The sequence below is a fragment of the Triticum aestivum genome, chromosome 6B, assembly GCF_018294505.1.
Source record: "Triticum aestivum cultivar Chinese Spring chromosome 6B, IWGSC CS RefSeq v2.1, whole genome shotgun sequence".
Lineage (NCBI taxonomy): Eukaryota > Viridiplantae > Streptophyta > Magnoliopsida > Poales > Poaceae > Triticum > Triticum aestivum.
This window is the reverse complement of record NC_057810.1, coordinates 634,888,750-634,910,658: the sequence shown is the minus strand read 5'-3', so window position 1 is coordinate 634,910,658 and position 21,909 is coordinate 634,888,750. Positions and strand designations below refer to the sequence as shown.

General features: G+C 48.7%; 1 protein-coding gene across 1 annotated transcript in view; it reads left to right on the top strand.

Moving 5' to 3' along the window:
* LOC123134628 (UDP-glycosyltransferase 88B1-like) overlaps nucleotides 1-18,411 on the top strand; it is a 36,989-nt gene extending 18,578 nt beyond the window's left edge. The window contains exons 2-3 of the mRNA XM_044553842.1: nucleotides 17,316-17,744; nucleotides 17,841-18,411. Of these exons, the coding sequence (XP_044409777.1) occupies nucleotides 17,316-17,744; nucleotides 17,841-18,411 (1,000 nt within the window). The remainder of the gene's footprint in view (nucleotides 1-17,315; nucleotides 17,745-17,840) is intronic.
* Nucleotides 18,412-21,909: the final 3,498 nt, after the last annotated feature.

Genomic DNA, 21,909 nt, shown 5'->3' with positions numbered 1-21,909 from the left:
TTGGTACGGTCGATCTGAAGTTTACTTCGGGGAAGATCGTGCGTCTGAGGAACGTTCATCATGTGCCGTCCATCAATAAAAATCTCGTTAGCGGTTCCCGTTTATGTCGAGATGGTTTTAAGTTAGTTTTTGAGTCCAATAAAGTTGTAATTTCCAAGTGTGGACAATTTGTTGGAAAAGGCTATGAGTGCGGAGGCTTGTTCCGCCTATCTTTGTCAGATATTTGCACTAAAGTTATTAATAATGTTTGCCACAATAATGAGTCAGATATTTGGCATGCACGACTTTGTCATATTAACTTTGGTTGCATGACGCGGCTAGCCAATATGAATTTAATTTCGAAAATCTCTACTGTCAAAGGCTCTAAGTGCCAAGTATGTGTGCAAGCTAAACAACCTCGCAAGTCCCATAAGACTGCAGAGGCAAGAGACTTGGCGCCACTAGAGCTTATACATTCTGATCTCTGTGAGATGAATGGCGTGTTGACAAAAGGTGGAAAGAGATACTTCATGACGTTGATTGATGACTCCACTAGATATTGTTATGTGTATCTTCTGAAATCAAAAGATGAGGCTTTAACTTTCTTCAAAAACTATAAAGCTGAGGCAGAGAACCAACTTGATCGAAAAATTAAACGGCTTAGGTCCGATCGTGGTGGAGAGTATTTTTCCAATGAATTTGATCTGTTTTGTGCGGAACATGGTATAATCCATGAGAGGACGCCTCCCTACTCACCTTAGTCTAATGGGGTGGCCGAAAGAAAGAACTGAACTCCAACTGATTTGGTTAACGCCATGTTAGACACATCGGGTCTTTCCAAGGAATGGTGGGGGGAGGCGCTAATGACCGCGTGTCATGTCCTAAACCGAGTTCCCACAAAGCATAAGACCATGACTCCATTTGAGGAATGGGAAAGGAAAATGTTGAAGCTCTCTTACCTACGTTCTTGGGGTTGTTTGGCGAAATTTAATATACCAATTCCCAAGAAGCGCAAGCTTGGACCAAAAACCATGGACTGTGTTCTTCTGGGCTATGCTTTTCATAGCATTGGCTATAGATTTTTGATAATAAAATCTGAGGTATTCGACATGCATGTTGGTACGATTATGGAGTCTAATGATGCAACTTTCTTTGAGGACATTTTTCCTATGAAGGATATGTCAAGTTCATCAAATCAGGAGATACCTATTCCATCTAGTGAGGAACTCACTGTAATTCCTGAACCCACCATTTCGATGGAACACGTTGAGAATCCTATTGAGGGTGACAATGAAACTCCTGTAAGGAGTAAGAGACAGCGGACTGCAAAGTCCTTTGGTGATGATTTCATTGTGTACCTTATAGATGACACGCCCAGGACTATTTCAGAAGCCTATGCATCTCCTGATGCTGACTACTGGAAGGAAGCTGTTCGTAGCGAGATGGATTCCATCTTAGCTAATGGTACCTGGGAGATCACTGACCGTCCTTATGGGTGCAAACCTGTAGGATGTAAGTGGGTGTTCAAGAAGAAGCTTAGACCTGATGGTACGATTGAAAAGTACAAGGCACGGCTTGTGGCTGAGGGTTATACCCAGAAAGAAGGTGAAGACTTCTTTGATACTTACTCACCCGTGGCTAGACTGACCACAATTCGGGTGCTACTATCACTGGCTGCCTCACATGGTCTTCTCGTTCATCAAATGGACGTTAAGACGGCTTTCCTCAATGGAGAGTTGAAGGAGGAAATTTACATGGATCAGCCAGATGGTTTTGTAGTACCTGGTCGGGAAGGAAAGGTGTGCAAGTTGTTAAAGCACTACTAGGAAAAGGGCTATAGATAGGATTGATTCTAATGGCGCACCGTGGAAGCAGTGCGCCACTACTATATACTAATGGCGCACCTGTTTGTGATACGCCATTAGTGTGGAAGACACTAATGGCGCACCGTAAACAGGGTGCGCCACTAGTATGAATTTTTTTTCCATTTTCCCATACATACTAATGGCGCATCGGGTCCATAATGCGCCATTACTATCTATAACTACTAATGGCGCACCAAGCAGGCAGTGCGCCATTACTGTAAATTTTGTTTTATTCTTTTTTTTGGAAAACTACTAACGGCGCATCGTGGCACAGTGCGACATTACTAGTTTAAACTAGTAATGGCGCACTCAGAGGAGATGCGCCATTAGTATATATACTTATTATTTTTACTTTTTTGCAAAAACTACTAATGGCGCACCGTAGGCTGATGCGCCATTAGTAACCAGGGTTACTAATGGCGCATTTTTCTACGGTGCGCCATTAGTAACCTGGGACCAACAAGATATTTTGGACAGCCCACACCTACCCACTCACTTTCCCCATTTCATTCCATCCACCTCCTTCTCCAAGCTTTCGGCCATCTCCTCCTCCTCACCTCATTTCCACCATAGATTCAACAAAATTAAGTGGTGAAATTACCTTTTTTTGATAGGTAAGTAAGGGAAAGCTATCTTCATGATATAGATCTACTTTTTTTTCTCCCTAGCTCGCTCCAACAACGTGCACATGCACTTTTTGTGGCCTAGCTAGATCTATGTATGTTTGTGGTGTTGCATGTGTTTGTGGTGTTGCATATATGTTTGTGTTTGAAGGTACCGGTATTTGAAATATGCGATAGTTGCCAATATTTTGCCGGAATGTTTTGATTCATTTCCGTTTCGGCGAGAATTTTGGCACTATGCATTCTTTTTGGTCCTATTTTTAGGGAAGGTCATGCCAAATTTTTTCTTGGTTCTAACATATCGTTTTGCTCTACCCCGCAGGCGACCATGGTCCGCACGATGACTGAAGGCATCGTGAATAGGTTTTTGAGCTCCGCGAAGGCCGAGATGCTTCAAAAGAACGAGACGGAGATAAGATGTCCATGTCGAAGATGCAAGCTGAAGAGCCTTATTGCGGACCCGGATTCCGGGCAGGTGCGGGACCACTTGCTCTTGCGTGGTTTCATGGATGGCTATCGGTGGCAAGGTGATGAAGATGACTATCAAGTCGTCCATGGCCGGGGCCGGGCAAGAAATGAGGAAGGGCAACAAGACAAGTACCACCGCGGCGAGGGCGGGCGAGAAGACGAAGAATCTCCAGGACATGATCACGACGGTGATGCTGTACACAGTCATCATGTAGAAGACGTCGTACATGATGATGAGGAAGATCAAGACGAAGGGAATGATCATGAAGATGAAGATGCCGGAGCAGACGATGATGGAGGCTGGGTGCAGGACCCTCATATTCAAGAGCTACTTCTCAAGCGGACGGATAACGCAAGAGCTGCCGCCCGAGAGAAAGCCAAGCTGGATCAACTGGAGATAGACGCGGTTACTCCATTGTATGAAGGATGCAGGCCCGAGGATACCCGCCTGAAAGTAACGCTCATGGCTCTGGAGATGAAGGTAAAACACAAAATGACCGACGCATGCTTCAACGAGAACATGTCATTCTGGCACGAACGTCTTCCCAAGGGGAACAAGTGCCCGACCAGTTTCGAGGAGGCGAAGAAAATCGTGTGTCCTCTGGATTTACCGCACGTGAAATACCATGTGTGCATGAACAATTGCATCATTTATCGGGACGAGCACGCGGAGTCTACCATATGTCCGGTGTGCGGAATCACTCGATACAAGAAGAGGAAGAAAGCTCCTCGAAAATCGGTGTGGTACTTTCCGATCACTCCTCGTCTGCAGCGGTATTTCGCGGACCCTAAGGTAGCAAAGCTCCTGCGTTGGCACGCGGATAGGGAGGAGAAGAAGCGAGAAGATGACGCAAATGATCCGGAGATAGATAAAAAAGACAAGATGCTGAGTCACCCTAAGGATGCGAGCCAGTGGCAAGCGTTGAACTTCGAATACCCAGAATTTGGGAACGATCCAAGGAACATCGTGCTGGGCGCGAGCACCGATGGAGTCAATCCGTTTGGCAGCCAGAGAAGCACACATAGCACCTGGCCTGTGTTTGTGTGGATGTACAACCTTCCCCCCTGGTTGTGCATGAAGAGGAAGTACATTCACATGAGTATGCTAATTGAAGGGCCGAAACAACCAGGGAACAACATCAATCTGTATCTGGGGCTGCTGAAAAAGGAGCTTGACACGCTGTGGAAAACGCCAGCCAATACGTGGGACGCCGCAGAGAAAGAATATTTCCCTATGAGAGCCGCACTGCTCACGACGGTGCACGACTATCTCGGTTACGGATATCTCGCGGGGCAGGTAGTCCACGGATTTTCTGGATGCGTAAGGTGCATGGATGACACAACGTATCGCCAGCTAGATAGAGATCCCGGGTCTTCGAAAACCGTGTTCATGGGACATCGAAGGTGGCTTCGCGACGATGACCCGTGGAGGAAACGCAAGGATCTGTTCGATGGTGAAACCGAACCCCGAAAACGCCCGTGTACGAGGAGCGTCGAGGAAATAGACAAGCTGTTGAAAAATTGGAAAGACTGCCCACTGCCGGGAAAGAAGCGAAAGGCGCCAGAGCCGCTACTGAAGGTATGGAAAACGAGGTCTGTTTTCTAGGACTTGCCGTACTGGAAGATCCACCGTGTGCCTCACAGCCTTGATGTCATGCATATCACGAAGAACGTGTGCGAGAGTCTGCTTGGTACCCTGCTCAACATGCCAGAGAGGACCAAAGATGGGCCGAAAGCAAGGGCAGACTTGAAATCAATGGGCATCAGGCAGGAGCTTCACGCTAATGATGATGATGATGATGATGATGAGGCGAAGCAGGACACGGAAAGTCGTCGCAAAGGCAAAAAGGCCAAGAAGACCGGAAATGACTACCCTCCCGCGTGCTTCACTCTAAGTCAGGAGGAGATCGAGCAGTTTTTCACCTGCCTCCTAGGAGTAAAACTTCCTTACGGTTACGCGGGGAAGATAATCAGATACCTAGACCCAGCGAAGCAGAAGTTCAGCGGGATGAAGTCTCACGACTGTCACGTGCTGATGACGCAGATACTTCCAGTTGCAATCCGTGGGATCATGGACGCGCACGTCCGTGAAACGCTATTTGGCCTATGCAACTTTTTCGACGTCATCTCTCGGAAGTCGATTGGCGTGAGGCAACTCAGAAGGCTACAGGAAGAGATCGTGGTGATACTATGCGAGCTTGAGATGTACTTCCCGCCCGCATTCTTCGACGTTATGGTGCATCTGTTGGTCCATATAGTGGAGGATATCATCCAACTCGGGCCGACGTTCCTGCACAGCATGATGCCGTTCGAAAGGATGAATGGTGTCATCAAAGGATACGTTCGCAACATGTCACGTCCAGAAGGAAGCATAGCCAGGGGCTTTCTGACCGAAGAGTGCATCTCCTACTGCACGAATTATCTAGGCATCAAGAACCCCGTTGGTCTGCCCGTCAACAGGCACCTCGGCAGGCTCGCTGGATGGGGTCACCATGAGGGTCGCCGCGAAATGCATGTCGACTTAGAGGGTCAACTCGCCGACTTTGAAAGAGCAAACCTAGTCGCGCTACAACACATAGACGTGGTCGATCCTTGGGTGGTAGAGCACAAAACCTTTATTAAGAAGACGTACAATGACCGAGGCCAACAGAGGACGGACGGAGATATACTCAAAGAGCACAACTCATGTTTCATGCGTTGGTTCAAGCAGAAGCTTCTGTCGTACCCTTTACATGAGGATTCTTCCGCGGAAGAACAACTCATATTCGCCTTGTCACAGGGCGCCGAGCACAACCTGATGACCTATGAGGCGTACGATATCAACGGCTACACATTCTACACCGAGGACAAGGACATGAAGAGTGATGGTTATCAGAACTCCGGGGTAACGATGGAATCCTACACCGGTAACGACAAGGACAGATACTACGGAAGGATCAAGGAGATCTAGGAGCTGAGCTACGCTGGAGAGAAGGTCCCGATGTTCCGTGTCAGATGGGCCAAAAACGTCATAAAAGAAGACCGGTATTTCACCACCATGGTTATACCCGAAGCCAAATCCAAGACCGCGGGCGCAAACGTCACCGCGAAAAATGAGCCATGGGTACTGGCTTCCCAAGTGGACCAATGCTTCTTCATTACCGACCCGCCAAAGCCCAGTCGTGTTGTCGTGAGGAGAGGCAAAAGGAAGATCATCGGAATGGATGGAGTAGCCAATGAGCAAGACTTCGACAAGTACGGCGACCCGAAGATCGAACATGACGACGACGATGAAGTAGCAGCACACACCACAAGAAGAAGCAGGACCACCCTACCTAAAAGACGTCCGTTCCACAGAAGAACTCCGTTTGCAAAAAAGAAGGGCAAGAAGATTGTGAACAGATAGCTAGCTAAGACCGATTGTATTTAAATCGTAGTCTTCATTTCTCGATTGTATTTCATGGGCACCTTTTGATATCATGAATATTTTTAAATTTCATGGGCACTTTTTGAATTCATGAGGACACTTGATCTCGATTCCCCCTCCATCTCGATCTCGACCCCCCTCCATCTCGATCGCACCCGCACCCTCCCCCGCTAGCTCCACCCATCGCAACCCTCCCCCGCTCCACCGCCGGAGCACCCGGCCCCCCGCACCCGCACTTTTTGAACATATTTTTTTAATTTTTTTTTACTATTTTTATAAAAAATATTACTGTTATAATTTAAACAAGTTTGAACATATTTAAACAAAAATAAATATAAAAAACAGCATTTAAAATGCATAAAAAATATTACTGTTATGATTTAAACAAGTTTGAACATATTTAAACACAAATAAATATAAAAAACACCATTTAAATGCATAAAAAAAATATTGGGGATCCTGGGAATCAAACCCAGGACCTCCTGGTGTGTGTGCTGCGTGCTGACCAGTCGGGCTAGTGCGTGGGTTCTGTTGTAGATAGGGTTGGGCTGTAGATATGGCTACTAGGCTAGGTTAAAACAAAATTCTAATGGCGCACCGAGGGGTGGTGCGCCATTAGAACAGTCGTACTTATGGCGCACCTGCGTGTGGTGCGCCATTAGAAGGCTTCCCTCCACCTATTCCCCTCTGGCCTCTCTCCCTCCCTCGCCAGATCCCCCCCCCCCACTCGACCTAACTTTGCCCCCGCGCCGTCGCCCCCGCGCCGTCGCCCCTCGACGCCCAGCCGCTGCCGGAGCTTCAACGCCGGCGTCTTCCTCAGTCCGGGCACGGGGTGCAGGACGACGACCGCGGCCGCCGGCCTTCCCACGGCCAACTGAGGCATCCCTTCGACGACGCCGCCGCCGCCGATCCCGACCCCAACCCCGACCCTGACCCCTCCGGCGACCGGCCGCGCCTGCCCAAGTACCTCTCCTCCTTCCTCCTTCCTCCCTCTCCATCCTTCCTCCCTCCCCAACCTATGCATGGTGATTCCTCCCTTCTCCTCCACCCCCTCACCTGCAAACCCTAGGGCCATGGCGGCAGGCTTCTTGCTGCCTTGTAAGAACATCCTCTCTGTTGGCCTACATGTATTTCAGAGAACAAATTCGTAGTTCATTTCATTCTGTTGGCCTGCATTAGGTAAGCATCAAGTGGATTTAACTATTTTAGATAGTTTCAGTTAACTATTTTGCGTTTCCTGAAGAGGTTCACCTATAGTTTCAAAAATTCAGTCACTGGATATATGCAATAATTTACAAAGAGCAAGTGATGTAGAGCAAAAATTTAGCAAATGATGTATAGTTTCAAAAATTCAGTGAAACTGAACCTACCCTATTGCTTCATGTAGCAAAGGCGGCAATGCAAGCAAGATCATGCTTGGCTTAGCCAAATTCATGTTACTGAATTTTTTTCAACATGATAAAATTGTCATGCTACTAAATGTTATGGAAATGCAAGGGAACACAGAAATACTAGGGCACACAACATTTAGAGTACTCTGAAATTCAGTTCTGAAATTTTTTGTTAGATAGTGGCTACACTAATCTAGAGTAGTATCCCAATCTGATGGAGTACTTGATTTAGGGGACTGAACTTATGCTTATGTATGCCATCAGAAGCAGTTCGAAATCATTATTCTCTCTTTTCCTTGCAGGTTTGGGCAACTTCAGTCGGTTGATCTTGAATCCATTGAGCCTTCACTTAGAGCTGGTACTCATCCATGTAACTCTTCACATTTCCATGTAGGATGGTTGCCTATCACTTACTAGTGTGCTAGTGCCCCTTAGTCCAAAGACTAATAGCTATGACAAAGTATAATTCCTTGTAGTGTTTAAGTATAACAAAATTCAGAGAAATGCATGCAGAAGCTAGATCAGTACCAGCTAGCTAGCTAGCTAGTAGTAGTACTACTGCTACTGTTCTTTCCTTTCTTTTGGTAGTACTACTGCTAGTAGTAGTACTACTGCTACTGTTCTTATGTGTGCTGTCCACAGATTGGTGTACAGTCCTCCTTCGAACCCAACTTTTTCACCAGGTGGAACCAATGTGATTAACTTTAGGATCATTCTGTATGCATTTTCGCTGTTAAGAAGGCGCGCCCACAAACCCATCTTCCACGTGCTTGACCATCCAGGTCCATCTTCCCCTAGTAAGAAACAACGATGTATTAACTTTCGATTTGAGGAGAAATGTCCCTTTACTAGTAGGTGAGATAAACCAGTACTAGGAAAATATTTCTTGTTGCACCCTTTCTTGGCAAAACACATACAGCTACAAGTTTGTGTCTTATGTTTTCACTTGATAAGCGATGCTCCTAAGGCACATCCCGATAGTAAACCATTAATTCCAGCAATGAAGTTCAACAATGTGTATTCTTATTAGACTAGCACAATGCCCGTTTGCTGCCACGGATTAAAAATTACACTGCAAGATTAAGATGATTATACTGTTATCTGTGCCAGACCACACCATCCATATCTGCTCTTATACACCCCCTTTGTGCTAGATCGAAGTCCAACAGTGGGTGTGGCGACTGTCAACAGTCACGATGATGGACAGATTGCCACAACCATTTGATTTTCTTTTGCATTCATCCTATTGTCAAAACATGCACAATTATTTGACTAATTCCATAGTATTGCTCGATACGGTTGATTCAAAAAGCAGGACAGACAAAAAGGACATATCAAATGTGGACATGTACTGTAAGGAAAGCATAAGCTATTTTATACCGAACAAGTAAAATCATAAGACTAATCTGCTGTATCCATTACTATATTTGGTCCATAGATGTTTATGACTCTGAGCCATGATCTGTAAAAATACATTTGTCATTCTTTCTGTGTTTGTACAGACTTTCTAAACTATTGATGATTTTTTGTTGGGAGACATATTATATCTGGAATGGAAGCTCACATAAGTTGAGCTGATTTTTGTCCATATGAAAGCAGAGGACCATATGGTCTGTGGCTGGGTTTTGTCTCCGACCATCGTAACGTGATGAATTTGCAGGTACCCCGAGAGGCCCTTGAGTTTGCCGGAATGTCGATTAACTTCCGTTCCGGCAAATTCGGGTACTCCATATGTCCTATTTTCAGCAAAGGTCATGCTGAAATTTTCCGTGAATTTTAGCATGACTTTGCTAAAAATAGGACATATGGGGTACTTGCGACTAATGCATGGGCCGGGCTATCTTAGTACTTAGTTAAGTAGGATCAACTGCCCTGCCATTCTTGCTGCATTAAATCATAGGTGGCAATAGAGCCAAGTGATTAGGCCCAACTTAGAATTATCCTTAGCATCGATAAACCCTAGATGATAAACCCAACATAGGTGGCAATAGAGCCAAGATTAGGGCCAACCTAGGGTGCCTCGGCATCGATAAACCCTAAATGATGAAAACTTAACTTGGTTGCCCCGGATGCCTCGGTGTCGATGAGAACCTAAATGATGAAAGCTTAGGCTTTTAGGGTGCCTCGGTGTCGACAAACCCTAAATCATGAGACCATGATCTTGTTCCTTGATAATAACCATCTTTTTGACCAAACTTTTTTCCTATTTAGAGAGAAACATGGCCCACAACGATGAGGCCGGTGGTTCGGGCGGCAAGCAATTCTGGGAGCTGTCCCAAGAGATGGAGGAACAACCTCACCGCTATGATGACGCCGCGGAAGACACCGATCCTGATTACACAACCCCTAGTGGCGTCGGGGATGACACCACTGATGGTGCCGCCGAGGATGCCACCACTGATGATGGCGGCGCACACACAGATGGTGGCGGCACAGACACAGATGGCAGCCAACCGAAGAAGCAAAGGAAGGACCGGCGCCCGAATGCGCTCCGCACCGTCAAGGAGGAATTCACTCAAGTGGACTCCGACGGGAATCCAACAGAGCCCAAACATATAGTCAAGGGGTACTCGGTTCAGCTCGGGTGCATTCTCCGAAGCACCGTCTCGATCAACACCGAGAACCTTAGGCATAAGGACCGAGGGAATTTGCGCAACCTCCTCTTCACGAAGCTGCACGAACAATACAAGTTCCCCGCCGAATTTGAAAACACACGCCTCTCAGGGAATAAAGTGAACAATGCCGCCCTCACGAAGATGAGCACGGCCATGTCTACATGGAGAAGCGCGGTGAAGAGAATGATTGATAAAGGTGATAGTTATGACAAGATCAAGGCGAAATATCCTTTAATGAGCGAAGATGAGTACAAGGAGTTCAAGATCAAGTGCCAGAGCCCCGCAACCTCCGAATCAAGTCAGTGGGGGAAAGAAATGCGGGAGTTGAACTTAGGGGAACACAAACTCGGTCCCGGCGGTTATAGAGTGGCGGAGCCTATATGGGACAAGGAGGACGCGGAGCGTGCCGAGCAAGGCCTACCGCCCCGCTTCGAGAAATACAGCGGTGACAAGCAGACCAGGAACTATGTCAGGGCCCGGTACAAGGAGGACCCGATAACAAAGGAGCTTACCACGGATCCGAAGACCAGGGCGCTTGAGCTTGTTCTGGTAAGGAATACACCCCCGCGTAATTAGCTCCATATGGTTGCACTCTAATTAATCCCCAATATTTCTAAATGGTTCATGTTCCTTTCGCAGGACAATGAAAGCAGTAGCGCGGGGTCGTCTAAGAGCTCCCCTTTCGACACCCCTTTAAATAGGGTGTTGAACGTAATGAAAAAGAAGGATAAGCTCGATAAGCCGACGTCAGCTGGTCGTGTGGCCGGCAAAGGCTTGTCCACAAAATGGGGGTCATACTATACCGCTGGTGTGCGGAAGGAGAAAAAGACCAGCTCGGAAAGCCAGATGCGCGAGGTTGAAGAACTCAAGGCACAAGTGGCGCGGATTCCGGAGCTTGTCCATGAGCAAGTGCAACAACAACTTGGAACGACGCTCAACGCCATGGTGCCTACATTGATTCATGGGCTGACGACGTGGATTGCGGGCGGCCAAAAGGGGCCTCCCCCGGTTCCCAGCTTCACGGCCAGCAACTCGCACAGCGCGGCGGCGACACCATTGGTGTCTCCGGCGGCGGCGCCATTGGTGTCTCCGGCGGCGGCGCCATTGGTGTCTCCGGCGGCGGCGCCATTGGTGTCTCCGGCGGCGGCGCCATTGGTGTCTCCGGCGGAGGCGGTATTCGTGTCTCCGGCACCGGCACGGGCATTGGAGCTTAATGCACCCGGGTGTATGCCGACCGGCACCTCGCCAGCAAGCGCCCCCTCCGTCAGTTGCACGCCCGCCGTTGGCGGTGCCTCGACATTAGCTGAGCTCGACGGCATCACGGTAACTAAGCCTCTCGGCCGATGACTTCATCTCCTTGCCTTTGACTGGGCATCCCTGACGCCCTATACATGTTTTTCCAGGGCACCGCCGACGTTCCTTGCACTCTTCTGCACTTCGTGGGCGCCGAGTTGGTCGATGTCGCCAAGGGCAGAATCGTTCAACCGGGCAACCCCATGTTCCACGGTAATCGGATGCCAACCACAATGTATAGGGTTGAAGTGGTCCGGGTGCTGCCAGGCTGCGACAAGCTATTACCTCCGATTCGACCCGCTGGGGCCGACGAAGAAGATGAGATGACCCTCGGCACCTGCGTAAACTAGCCCCTGCTATGGCCGAAGAGCCAGATTCATTTGGGGGCGGGGGACACCACCCCACAGACAAGACCGCCAGTCGTGCCGGCGCCAAGCCATGGCAAGAACGCCGCAACGCTACCGGACCTGCCGGACATCCCTATGGCACAGGATCCGGACAGCCCTATGGCACAGGATCCGGACGGCGACGACAACGACGACGGTACATTTACCAAAGTTGATAAGTACTTTGCCGAACATGGGTACGCTGACGAGTTCTGCGGGCCTCTTTCTCAAGAACCCAACCAAGACCACCGCGATCTAGCTGGTACGGCGGAGAAATCCAATTGCAACAAGCGTCGTCTGGCGTTCAGTTCTCAGGACATGCCTCCAGCTCCCGCCTTCACCGAGCCTCAGATAGCTGAGGCGCGAAATATTATCAGCCCCAACACGCTGAAGAAGGCGGTCTGTGAGCAGAACTCGGTCCCATTACAGGAGATCAAGAAGAAGGGCCGGAAACGAAAGACTAACAAGGGCGCCGGTGCGAGCCAGCCGGCACCGAGTTCGATCCGTGCTCAGGACGGGCCACCTTCACCTAAGGATATCTCGAGGAGGGTGCATGTGGCGGGTAGGGCGATGCTACCGCCAAATATGCTGAATGCTGCAACCGGTGCTATGCGGAGTCTGCACGACAGTGTTCTGATTTTGGAGAAGCGGCGTCTCAGAGAGAAGGATGTGGCATACCCGGTTTTCGTGGCCAAGGTGCCAGAGAGCAAGGGCTTTGTGGATGGCGACATCGGGGGTATGATCGTCCTATGGTTTGATGACATCTTTGCTATGTTTAACCTTCATCCGTTGCACTACACCTTCGTTCGGCTGTTTTCGCTGAGCATGCAGATGCGGATCATTAGAGACAATACCCCGGACATCGTGATAGTCGACCCCTTCTACATGCGTGCCAAGCACTTGAGCAGCGCTGGGGACCGCCAAATTGCGAGTTCACACCTCGAAGGCGTCATTCTGGCAAACGCAGATAAGGATAACTTCCTTGTGCCTTACTTTCCCGAGTAAGTCATCCCTTAACCGCCCCGTAACATATGATTTCTTAGATTTCGATCGTTCTTTTTTTTCTAACATTCCGTGTTCTGTGCAGTGGCACACATTGCACACTCATCCTCTTAAGCCTGAAATATTCCATGGCCACGTATTTCGACCCGAACCGTAACTCCATGATAGACTACACAAATGTGAAGAAAGTTCTTGATGATGTTCTCCCCGGCTACGCCCAATCTGGAGGCACCTTCACCAGGCCAGTTCGTAAGTACGGCAAGCACATCTTCTCACACAATACGAAGTTCTGCTGCGTCAAGTAGCCGCCTGGCGGTCAGAAGGATGCCTACTACGCCCTCCATCACATGCGGGCGATCGTAAGGGACCATCATCACCTTCTGCTACCAGATAATCTCAAAGATTGGGCCGCGAGCTTGTCGGCAGTCCAGGACGCGGACCTCAGACAAGAATTCTTTCGCATCCAGTCGGAGTTTGCGGACATCATCCATCAAGATGTCCTTCATACCGCGGGGCAGTTCTTCCTCAGATATCAACCGTCCAACAGTGAGATAGATGAAATGCTACAAATGCAGGGTGACAACGGCCGTGATTTCATGACCATCACAACAGACGGCGGCTTCACCCACGCTCCTGTCCGATGAGTTGAGTCCAAAGTAGTGATGTGTAGTTCTGAAACATTGATTGGCTCATGTTGTAATTAAACTTTAATGAATTCGGATGTCTCTTTGGTTTGGACGGTTGTTCAACTTAGATGTAATCGATGCTATTTATTAGTAGGACCATGAATCGTGCTATTAATGTCTTGCTTTTCTCTTCCGATCCTTTTGTTGCATACTTACACATTGCTTATGTATTGTCTGTTGTTTGGCTTGTGCATAGAGATGCCGTCGTATGTCGTGTACAAGGGTAAGGTTCCCGGAGTCTACGATGACTGGGAGGAGTGTTGAGACAGGTTCACCGTTTCAGCGGTAACAGTTACAAAGGGTACACCACTAGGGCGGAGGCCGAATCTAGATACGCCCGCTATCTAGCGGGAGAGAGGAGGGAGCGTTGGAGGAACCGGATGAAGACCAGTTTGATCGCGATGATGCTCATCGTGATGACCACAGCTCTCTTCTATGTGATGGTAGTTTAGATGATCGATATCGACTTGTAATGTGAAGCAAACTCGATACTCGCGGTCTTGAGACTTGTAATGTTTTATCTTTGTCCGGTCTTTTGAATCCGGAGACTAATATGATGAATTGTATTCGGAGACTAATCTTCTATTGTATTTGATGAATCTGATGTTGCTGTGTGCTGCTGTCTATATTCTATGCAATAATATATTTTGTAACCTGTGCAAAAATCAGAAAAGCAAAAAGAATAAAACCTAATATTCATACTAATGGTGCACCACACAAGACACTAATGGCGCACTGTGATCATCACACTAATGGTGCATTAGCTGCTGGTGCGCCATTAGAATGCCAAAGCACATTTGTACATATGGCCCCTGGGAGGCATTCTAATGGCGCACTGCAGGCTATACTAATGGCGCACTACGCGGTGCGCCATTAGAACACCAGATACTAATGGCGCACCAGTAGTGCGCCATTAGAATTTAATTCTAATGGCGTGATGCCAGTGGCGCACCAGTAGTGCGCCATTAGAAGGCAAATACGGTGCGCCACTAGCATGCCTTTTCCTAGTAGTGAAGTCTTTATATGGCCTTAAACAAGCTTCTAAGGAGTGGCATGAGAAGTTCGAAAGAACATTAACTGCTGTCGGCTTTGTAGTAAATGATGGTGACATGTGTGTATACTATCGCCATAGTGGGGGCGAAGGAGTTATTCTTTGTCTGTATGTCGACGACATATTGATCTTTGGAACCAAACTTGATTTAATCAAGGAGGTTCAGGATTTCTTATCTCGTTGTTTTGAGATGAAGGATCTAGGAGTAGTTGATGTTATCTTAAAGATCAAGCTGTTGAGAGATGAGAATGGTGGGATCACACTGCTTCAGTCTCACTATGTGGAAAAGGTCTTGAGTCGTTTTGGGTATAGCGACTGCACGCCTTCTCCAACTCCATATGATGCTAGTGTGTTGCTTCGAAAGAATCGACGGATTGCTAGAGATCAACTGAGGTATTCTCAGATTATTGGCTCGCTTATGTATTTGGCGAGTGCCACGAGCCCTGACATCTCTTTTGTTGTGAGCAAGCTGAGTCGGTTTGTGTCAAAACCGGGAGATGATCATTGGCGTGCTCTCGAGAGAGTTATGCGCTACTTGAAGGGCACTGCGAGCTATGGGATTCACTACACCGGGTATCCAAGGGTACTGGAGGGTTATAGTGACTCAAACTGGATATCTGATGCTGATGAGATTAAGGCCACAAGTGGTTATGTTTTTACACTTGGTGGTGACGCTGTTTCCTGGAAGTCTTGCAAGCAGACCATCTTAACGAGGTCAACTATGAAAGTAGAACTCGCAGCATTAGACACTGCCACTGTTGAAGCAGAGTGGCTTCGTGAGCTATTGATGGACTTACCTATGGTTGAAAAACCAATACCCCCTATCCTGATGAACTGTGATAATCAAACTGTGATCGTCAAGATAAACAGTTCTAAGGACAATATGAAGTCCTCAAGGCATGTGAAGAGGAGATTAAAATCTGTCAGGAAACTGAGAAACTCCGGAGTTATTACGTTGGATTATATCCAAACGTCGAAAAACTTGGCAGGTCCCTTCACAAAGGGTCTATCAAGTAATGTGATAGATAATGCATCGATGGAGATGGGTTTGAGACCCACAGCATGAGTTGTCCATAGTGGTAACCCACTCTATGTGATCGGAGATACCGTGAAGTAGAAGTGGGAGACAAGTTGTTGGTCAGCTGAGAGGAGAGTATCCTTATTTTAATTATCCCACTCCGTAAAGATGCAATACTCTCCTGATCTGCATGGCAGGTTGATATCTATCTTAATGTGTTCCAAGTGGCTTATTTGAGTAAGCAGAGATGTTGTCCTGCAGAGCATCTCCTGAGGAACACACCTATATGAATTTGACTGTTAACGTCGCAGTCTGTGAGAAGTGGGTGCTCTCTAATAAATTCATGAAAAGCCCTGGAGTACGACGTATACGCTCCACCCGCGGGGAAGCCTTGCGGCAGCCCAGTACCGGTAAAGAATTTATGTGAAACTAGTCTCGCAGAAAACTTGTAGTTCAAGGCATAGTCCACTATTCAAGTTGTGATCTAGTGTAGCATAAATTTCTAAGTGGAAGTTCAACTTCACAGTCTCCACTAAGCACCGGTATATAAAAAATGTTTTGAAACCAAATGGTGAAATGTGCCAATGAGACTTTGTGGGGGATTGTTGAAATTTGCTGGTGGACTTTTGGCCCAAAGCCAACCTAAAATTCTGAAATTCTCTTGGCCCATTCATGCACACATGTGAGTGGAGTGAGTGAGGCTAAAGTTTAGTCCCACCTCATAAGTTGAGAGAGAGTTGCACCTCTTTATAAGATGAGCTCTCCTACCACTTGTATGAGCATGAGAAGAGGAGACCTACACGCGCGCTCCTCCTCCTCGCTCGCCTCGCCGCGCCACGCCGCGGGTTGCGGGATTGAGCCGAGCCGAGGACAGAGCTATGCACGTTGTCTAAATTTTTGCAGCTCGGGAAAAATTAATGAGTCATTAATTAATAATTAATGGACGCGTTAATTACTGAACCGTTTCCGATTCTTTTGGATCGTGACGACTCGGACGTGGGGTTTACTCCCACGACCTACCCGGCCCGCACTACATAGTCAGGCAGACCGCCGTTTTTCGTATGGTTTCTCACCGCCGTTCCAGACCATTGCGCCGCCAATCAAGTCTTCTCCAACCCTTCTTTCGGCGTGCACCGGGAGAAGGGACAGCAGGCCTCCGAACCCCGCCTCTCTTGATCCTGTATGGGAGAGGGGCGATCAGGTTTTTGGGGAGCGCACTAGCGCGACTGCTGGCAGCGACGACTTCCGAACGATGACTTCTTCCCCGACCTCGGCAACCTCATCCTCGACGACATGGGCGACAACGTCAACGCCGGCGGTGCTGCTCCCGCTGCACCGTATGTGATTCTATCTTTCCTGTTCGAGATCGTGGTAGAATTCATGTTTTTAGTATGTGTCCTAGATGTGATCTGTTCATCTATTATGCTAGTTCGTATGATTAGTTCAATCTCTGCTACTGTAGTCATGATTTATTTTCTGTTAATTCGGATTAATTCTTGTAGTAATTTGCTTATATTTTCAACAGACTCGCCGTCCAACGAGGCGCTCGTCGTCACCAAGAGGCTCGGGTTCCCTAGCTACACCTTGTTCACCTCCAGCGCCGCCACCTTTGTCGCCTTCGCCCAGCTCCCTACGGTCCTCGCAGAGGGCGGCCCGAGCTTCAAGGAGCTGGGAGACACCCATCTCGAGCTCTTCGGCCTTCCACCCATGCCGGCTTCGCATCTGTTGGGCGAGGTGCTCGAGGACCCGGAGAGCGACACATACAAGGCGATGATGGCCTTGCTCTGCCGGATCCCGGAGGCCGACGGCACGCTGGTGAATACGTTCGAGTCGTTGGAGGCTCGGGCCGTGGCTACTCTCAAGGACCCGCGGTGTGTCCCCGGCTGGGTATTGCCTCCGGTGTACTGCGTCGGTCCATTTGTCGGCAGCATCGCCGATGCCGAGGCAAAAGAGCGGCACGAGTGCCTCGCCTGGCTAGACGGCCAACTGGACCGCAGCGTCGTGTTCCTTTGCTTCGGGAGCATAGGCACTGGAAACCACTCTGAAGAGCAGCTCAGGGAGATCGCCGTCGGCCTCGACAAGTCCGGCCACTGCTTCTTGTGGGTTGTGCGAGCCCCCGCCAGCGACGACCCGGAGAAGCCACACGACCCCAGTGCCAACCCGGACCTCGACACGCTCCTGCCGGACGGTTTCATGGAGCGAACCAACGGCCGTGGCCTCGTCGTCAAGCTGTGGGCGCCACAGGTGGACGTCCTCCGCCACAGGGCCACGGGGGCGTTCGTGACGCACTGCGGGTGGAATTCGGTGCTGGAGGGCGTCACGGCGGGCGTGCCGATGCTGTCCTGGCCGCTCTACTCGGAGCAGAAGATGAACAAGGTGCACATGATGAGGGACATAGGGGTCGCCACGGAGATGGTCGGGTGGCAGCAGGGGCTGGTCAAGGCCGGCGAGGTAGAGGCCAAGGTAAGGCTTGTGATGGAGTCTGAGGAGGGTAGAGAGCTCAGAGCGCGGGCGGCGGTGCACAAGGAAGCCGCGGCCGCGGCTTGCGACGATGGCGGGACGTCGCGCTTGGCGTTTGCCCAGTTCCTGGCGGACGTGGCAAGCCGGCAGGATCGGGCTTTGCAGTGAGGAAGTGATCCATGTGAGCGAGTGATGCATGAGCTTGGCCTCCCGTACATGTTGCATCGGTACGGGGTTTGTTTTCCAATTTATTTTCCGGTCGATGATGTTCGGCCGCTGGATTTTACACTTCTAATAATATATGGCTGCACACATCATCTTCATGCGGAGGCCGGGGTTATCCTCTTTTAAAAAAAATCAATATGGGCTGCGTGTATTTGTCTCTTTGTTTTCGCTTTGTAGTAAGAGCTAGCGCCGGTATGCTTCTGTGACATTCGGTGCGGGGCAGGAAGATTCCCCAACACCTGATACCCTCGCAATAAATGAAGAAATGCTTATGTGTATCATACGACAGGGTATACAGCACTACCGAGATCAATGTGTCCAAGATTCATGTAGCTTTTTTGGGGGAGAAGATTCATGTAGCTATTTTTACTTTTTTAGTGATATACTCCTTCGGTTGCCGTTTTGGAACAAGCAGGTAGTTATGTCAAAAAACAAACTTGTCTTATACTCAGTAGTGTTTTGAGAAGAAAGGAAATGTGTGCTCTACAAACCTAAGACTTTTGAGTGTTAATATAAATAAAAAGAAAACAAATAACTAGTTAAGTAACATGAGTCTGTATTTGCAAAAAAAGTAACATGAGTCTAATGCCTGTGACTGATAAATAGCCAAGGTTTTCTATATGTTTGCATTAATTCAAATTTTGGGTTTGATGTCTTTGAAGCCGCCGTTTGCGGAAATATCGAGAACGTCAGCTTGAGAAGGAGCGGAAACATTCGATTCAACAAGCACATCGACAACATGCAGTCAGCTTCTAATGTTCCATTTGAAGGCTTCGTAGTCATGGAAGTGGCGGCGTCTCGATCTCTTTAGTGTCCCACTAGCTACCAAGCCTGTCCTGGCAAGCTCCTACAGTTCTTCTGCAGTGCTTGCTATGTACTCCCTCCATTCCAAAATAAGTAGCTCAACGTTGTACCGAAACAACCATTTATGTCCATCTTCTCTCGAGCTTGCTGGAGCAGTTGATGTACTGCAGCTACTGCCATAGCACAAGGACCATACTTCTTTCTTTCTTGTCTACAAACACAAAGGAATGAGATAAATTATATCTATGCCACGACACAAGTGTAAAATCTTAGTGGAATTGGTAAATAATAGCCTAACCAATTAGACTCCAACACACAGCAGAGTAGTAACCACAAATGGGCTATAGTACAGCCAGCAGCGAGTAAGAAGTGTGCTACTATCAATCATAACTTCTAATCTAGACGCAGGGGTAAATGCGGCTCGTCTATTCCATGACACAAGAGTAAAATCTTACAATGTCCAGTAAATTATTATGTAACAGTAGCTAATTATACTTCAACACACGAGCACATCAAGCACAAACCAAATAACCCATGCCGTTGAAAACAGAGCATGGTACTGTAGCAGCACAAGAGAGGGAGCTAGAGGTAGGAGATGGACTCACCGGAGAGGAGGTTGCAGTCGACGCAGCAGACAACCGCCGCCGCCATCACGCGGTAGAGGAGGTCGCCTCAAGAAGCACAGCCGCGCCGGAGACGCCGCCGCTTCGTCGAGTCTTCTAGTACAAAGAGATCATCAAAACGTATCACACTCATGACCACTGGCGGAGCTTAGTGCAAGCAAAACTGGGCCGTGGCCCGCCCAATTTTGCTGCAAACCAGTGGGCCTTTAGGCAGAAATGGGCCATGGAGGAAAAGAACATTTGACTTTCTTCAAGCTGGCCCGCCCAGTGATTCTGTTGTAGCTCCGCCACTGCTCATGACTAGTGCTGCTATCAAGGGAAAGAAAATTTAGATGATTTGAAACAAAGCTTTCACTTGACATCGATACACATAAGTATCTATCAATGATATATGATTAGTTGCCAAGCATAACACGAGGTACATGTGGATAATTTCTGCCCCATTTAGCTCAAACAATCAGCATTAAACAGTAGACAAAGGAGCTAGTTTTTACCAAATGCCAGAACAAAAGTTGTAACTTTAGCTAAGGAGCAAAAAAGATTTATCGTGGACATAATGCTACGACAGACCAAGCAAATATTACATACATAAATGTGCAGTAGTGCTACTCTGGACTAAGCAGATTCGATCAATTAGACGGCCAATTTATACTAATTAATAATGCTTCCTTCATGCAAACAAAACATCAGCAAACTGTTGAATGGTGTCCACCCACCAATGATAGATTGACAGTATGGAGGACTGCACTGCAATCAGTAAGGATGCAAATTTGAAAGCACCCTCCGATCCTTGTTAGTTCAACCAAATGAAGTAATTTTCTTCAGAAGTGAGGTGAATTCTGAAATTTATGGTTCATTTAGTTGAACTGAGTAGGGTCAGTGGGTACCCAAATTTGCATCGGGAGCAATCAGGCATGATTCTTTTGAATCAAGAGAAAAATCATGCATGCTAGCATGATTGATGGATTGCACGCAACAACTAAATCCTAGATGTACTGATTGTGTGGTTTGCATGTGCTCAGCTGCCTGTAGACTGTAGTGTATGTGCAGCAAGCTCCTCCTCTCCGGGTGAGGAGCGTGGAGATCTTGGGCGTCCACCTCGAGCACGCGAGCTCCGGGAGCCATTCCTTGGCCGCGGCCAGGTCGAAGCCACGGCCGGCGGATCTGGTTGATGCGCCCGCCGTCGCGCGAAGAGAAGAGGGACGAAGAGAGAGAGAGAGAGGCTAGGGTTCCCGGAGGAAGCGGCCGACCCGGAATCCGTCAACAAAGCCACGGGCAGGAGGCGGAGCACCCACCATAGTGGTGCTCCGGCCTCTGCCGGTGCTTGGTTGTGGAGAAGGAGATCCAGTCGAGCCGACGCCGGTCCTCTGCGGCTCGCCGCGGCCCGACCATGGTGGCTCCTCCGTAGCGACCGGAGAGGAGAAGAAACGTGGGGCGCCTCCGCCGTCGCGTGGAGGTGGAGGTGGCATCGGCGGCGCGGGTCGTGGGAGGGAGCGCGTGGGAGACTAGGAGGGATTTGGGGTTTGGGGATTAGGAGTAGTTAGGAGGTCCCAGGCAGTAGGCCTTGCCTCTTCGATCGTGTTCCTTTTGTGCTAGCCTTCTTAAGGCATCCTTTTTAAACTTATGTCTGTACTTAAATATTGTTGCTTCCGCTGACTCTTGTGTTTCGAGCTTGTATTCGAGCCCTCGAGGCCCTGGCTTTTAATATAAAGCTTGTATTATTTTGATTTGTGTCTAGAGTTGTGCTATGCATGATATCTTCCCGCGAGTCCCTGATCTTGATCGTACACATTTGCGTGTATGATTAGTGTACGATTGAATCGGGAGCGTCACACCCCTCGAGCCCGAGCTCCTTCGCCTCCCGTAACCCCCGCCCCTCCCCGGGCTCCTCCTCGCCTCGCCATCGATCGGCCACCGGAGCACCACCACCGGCGACCAGGAGCAGGCCGTCCCCGCACCCTGCCTCTGTCCTTCTCTTCCTCCTTCCATTCTTTCTTCTCTCTCTCTCTCTCTC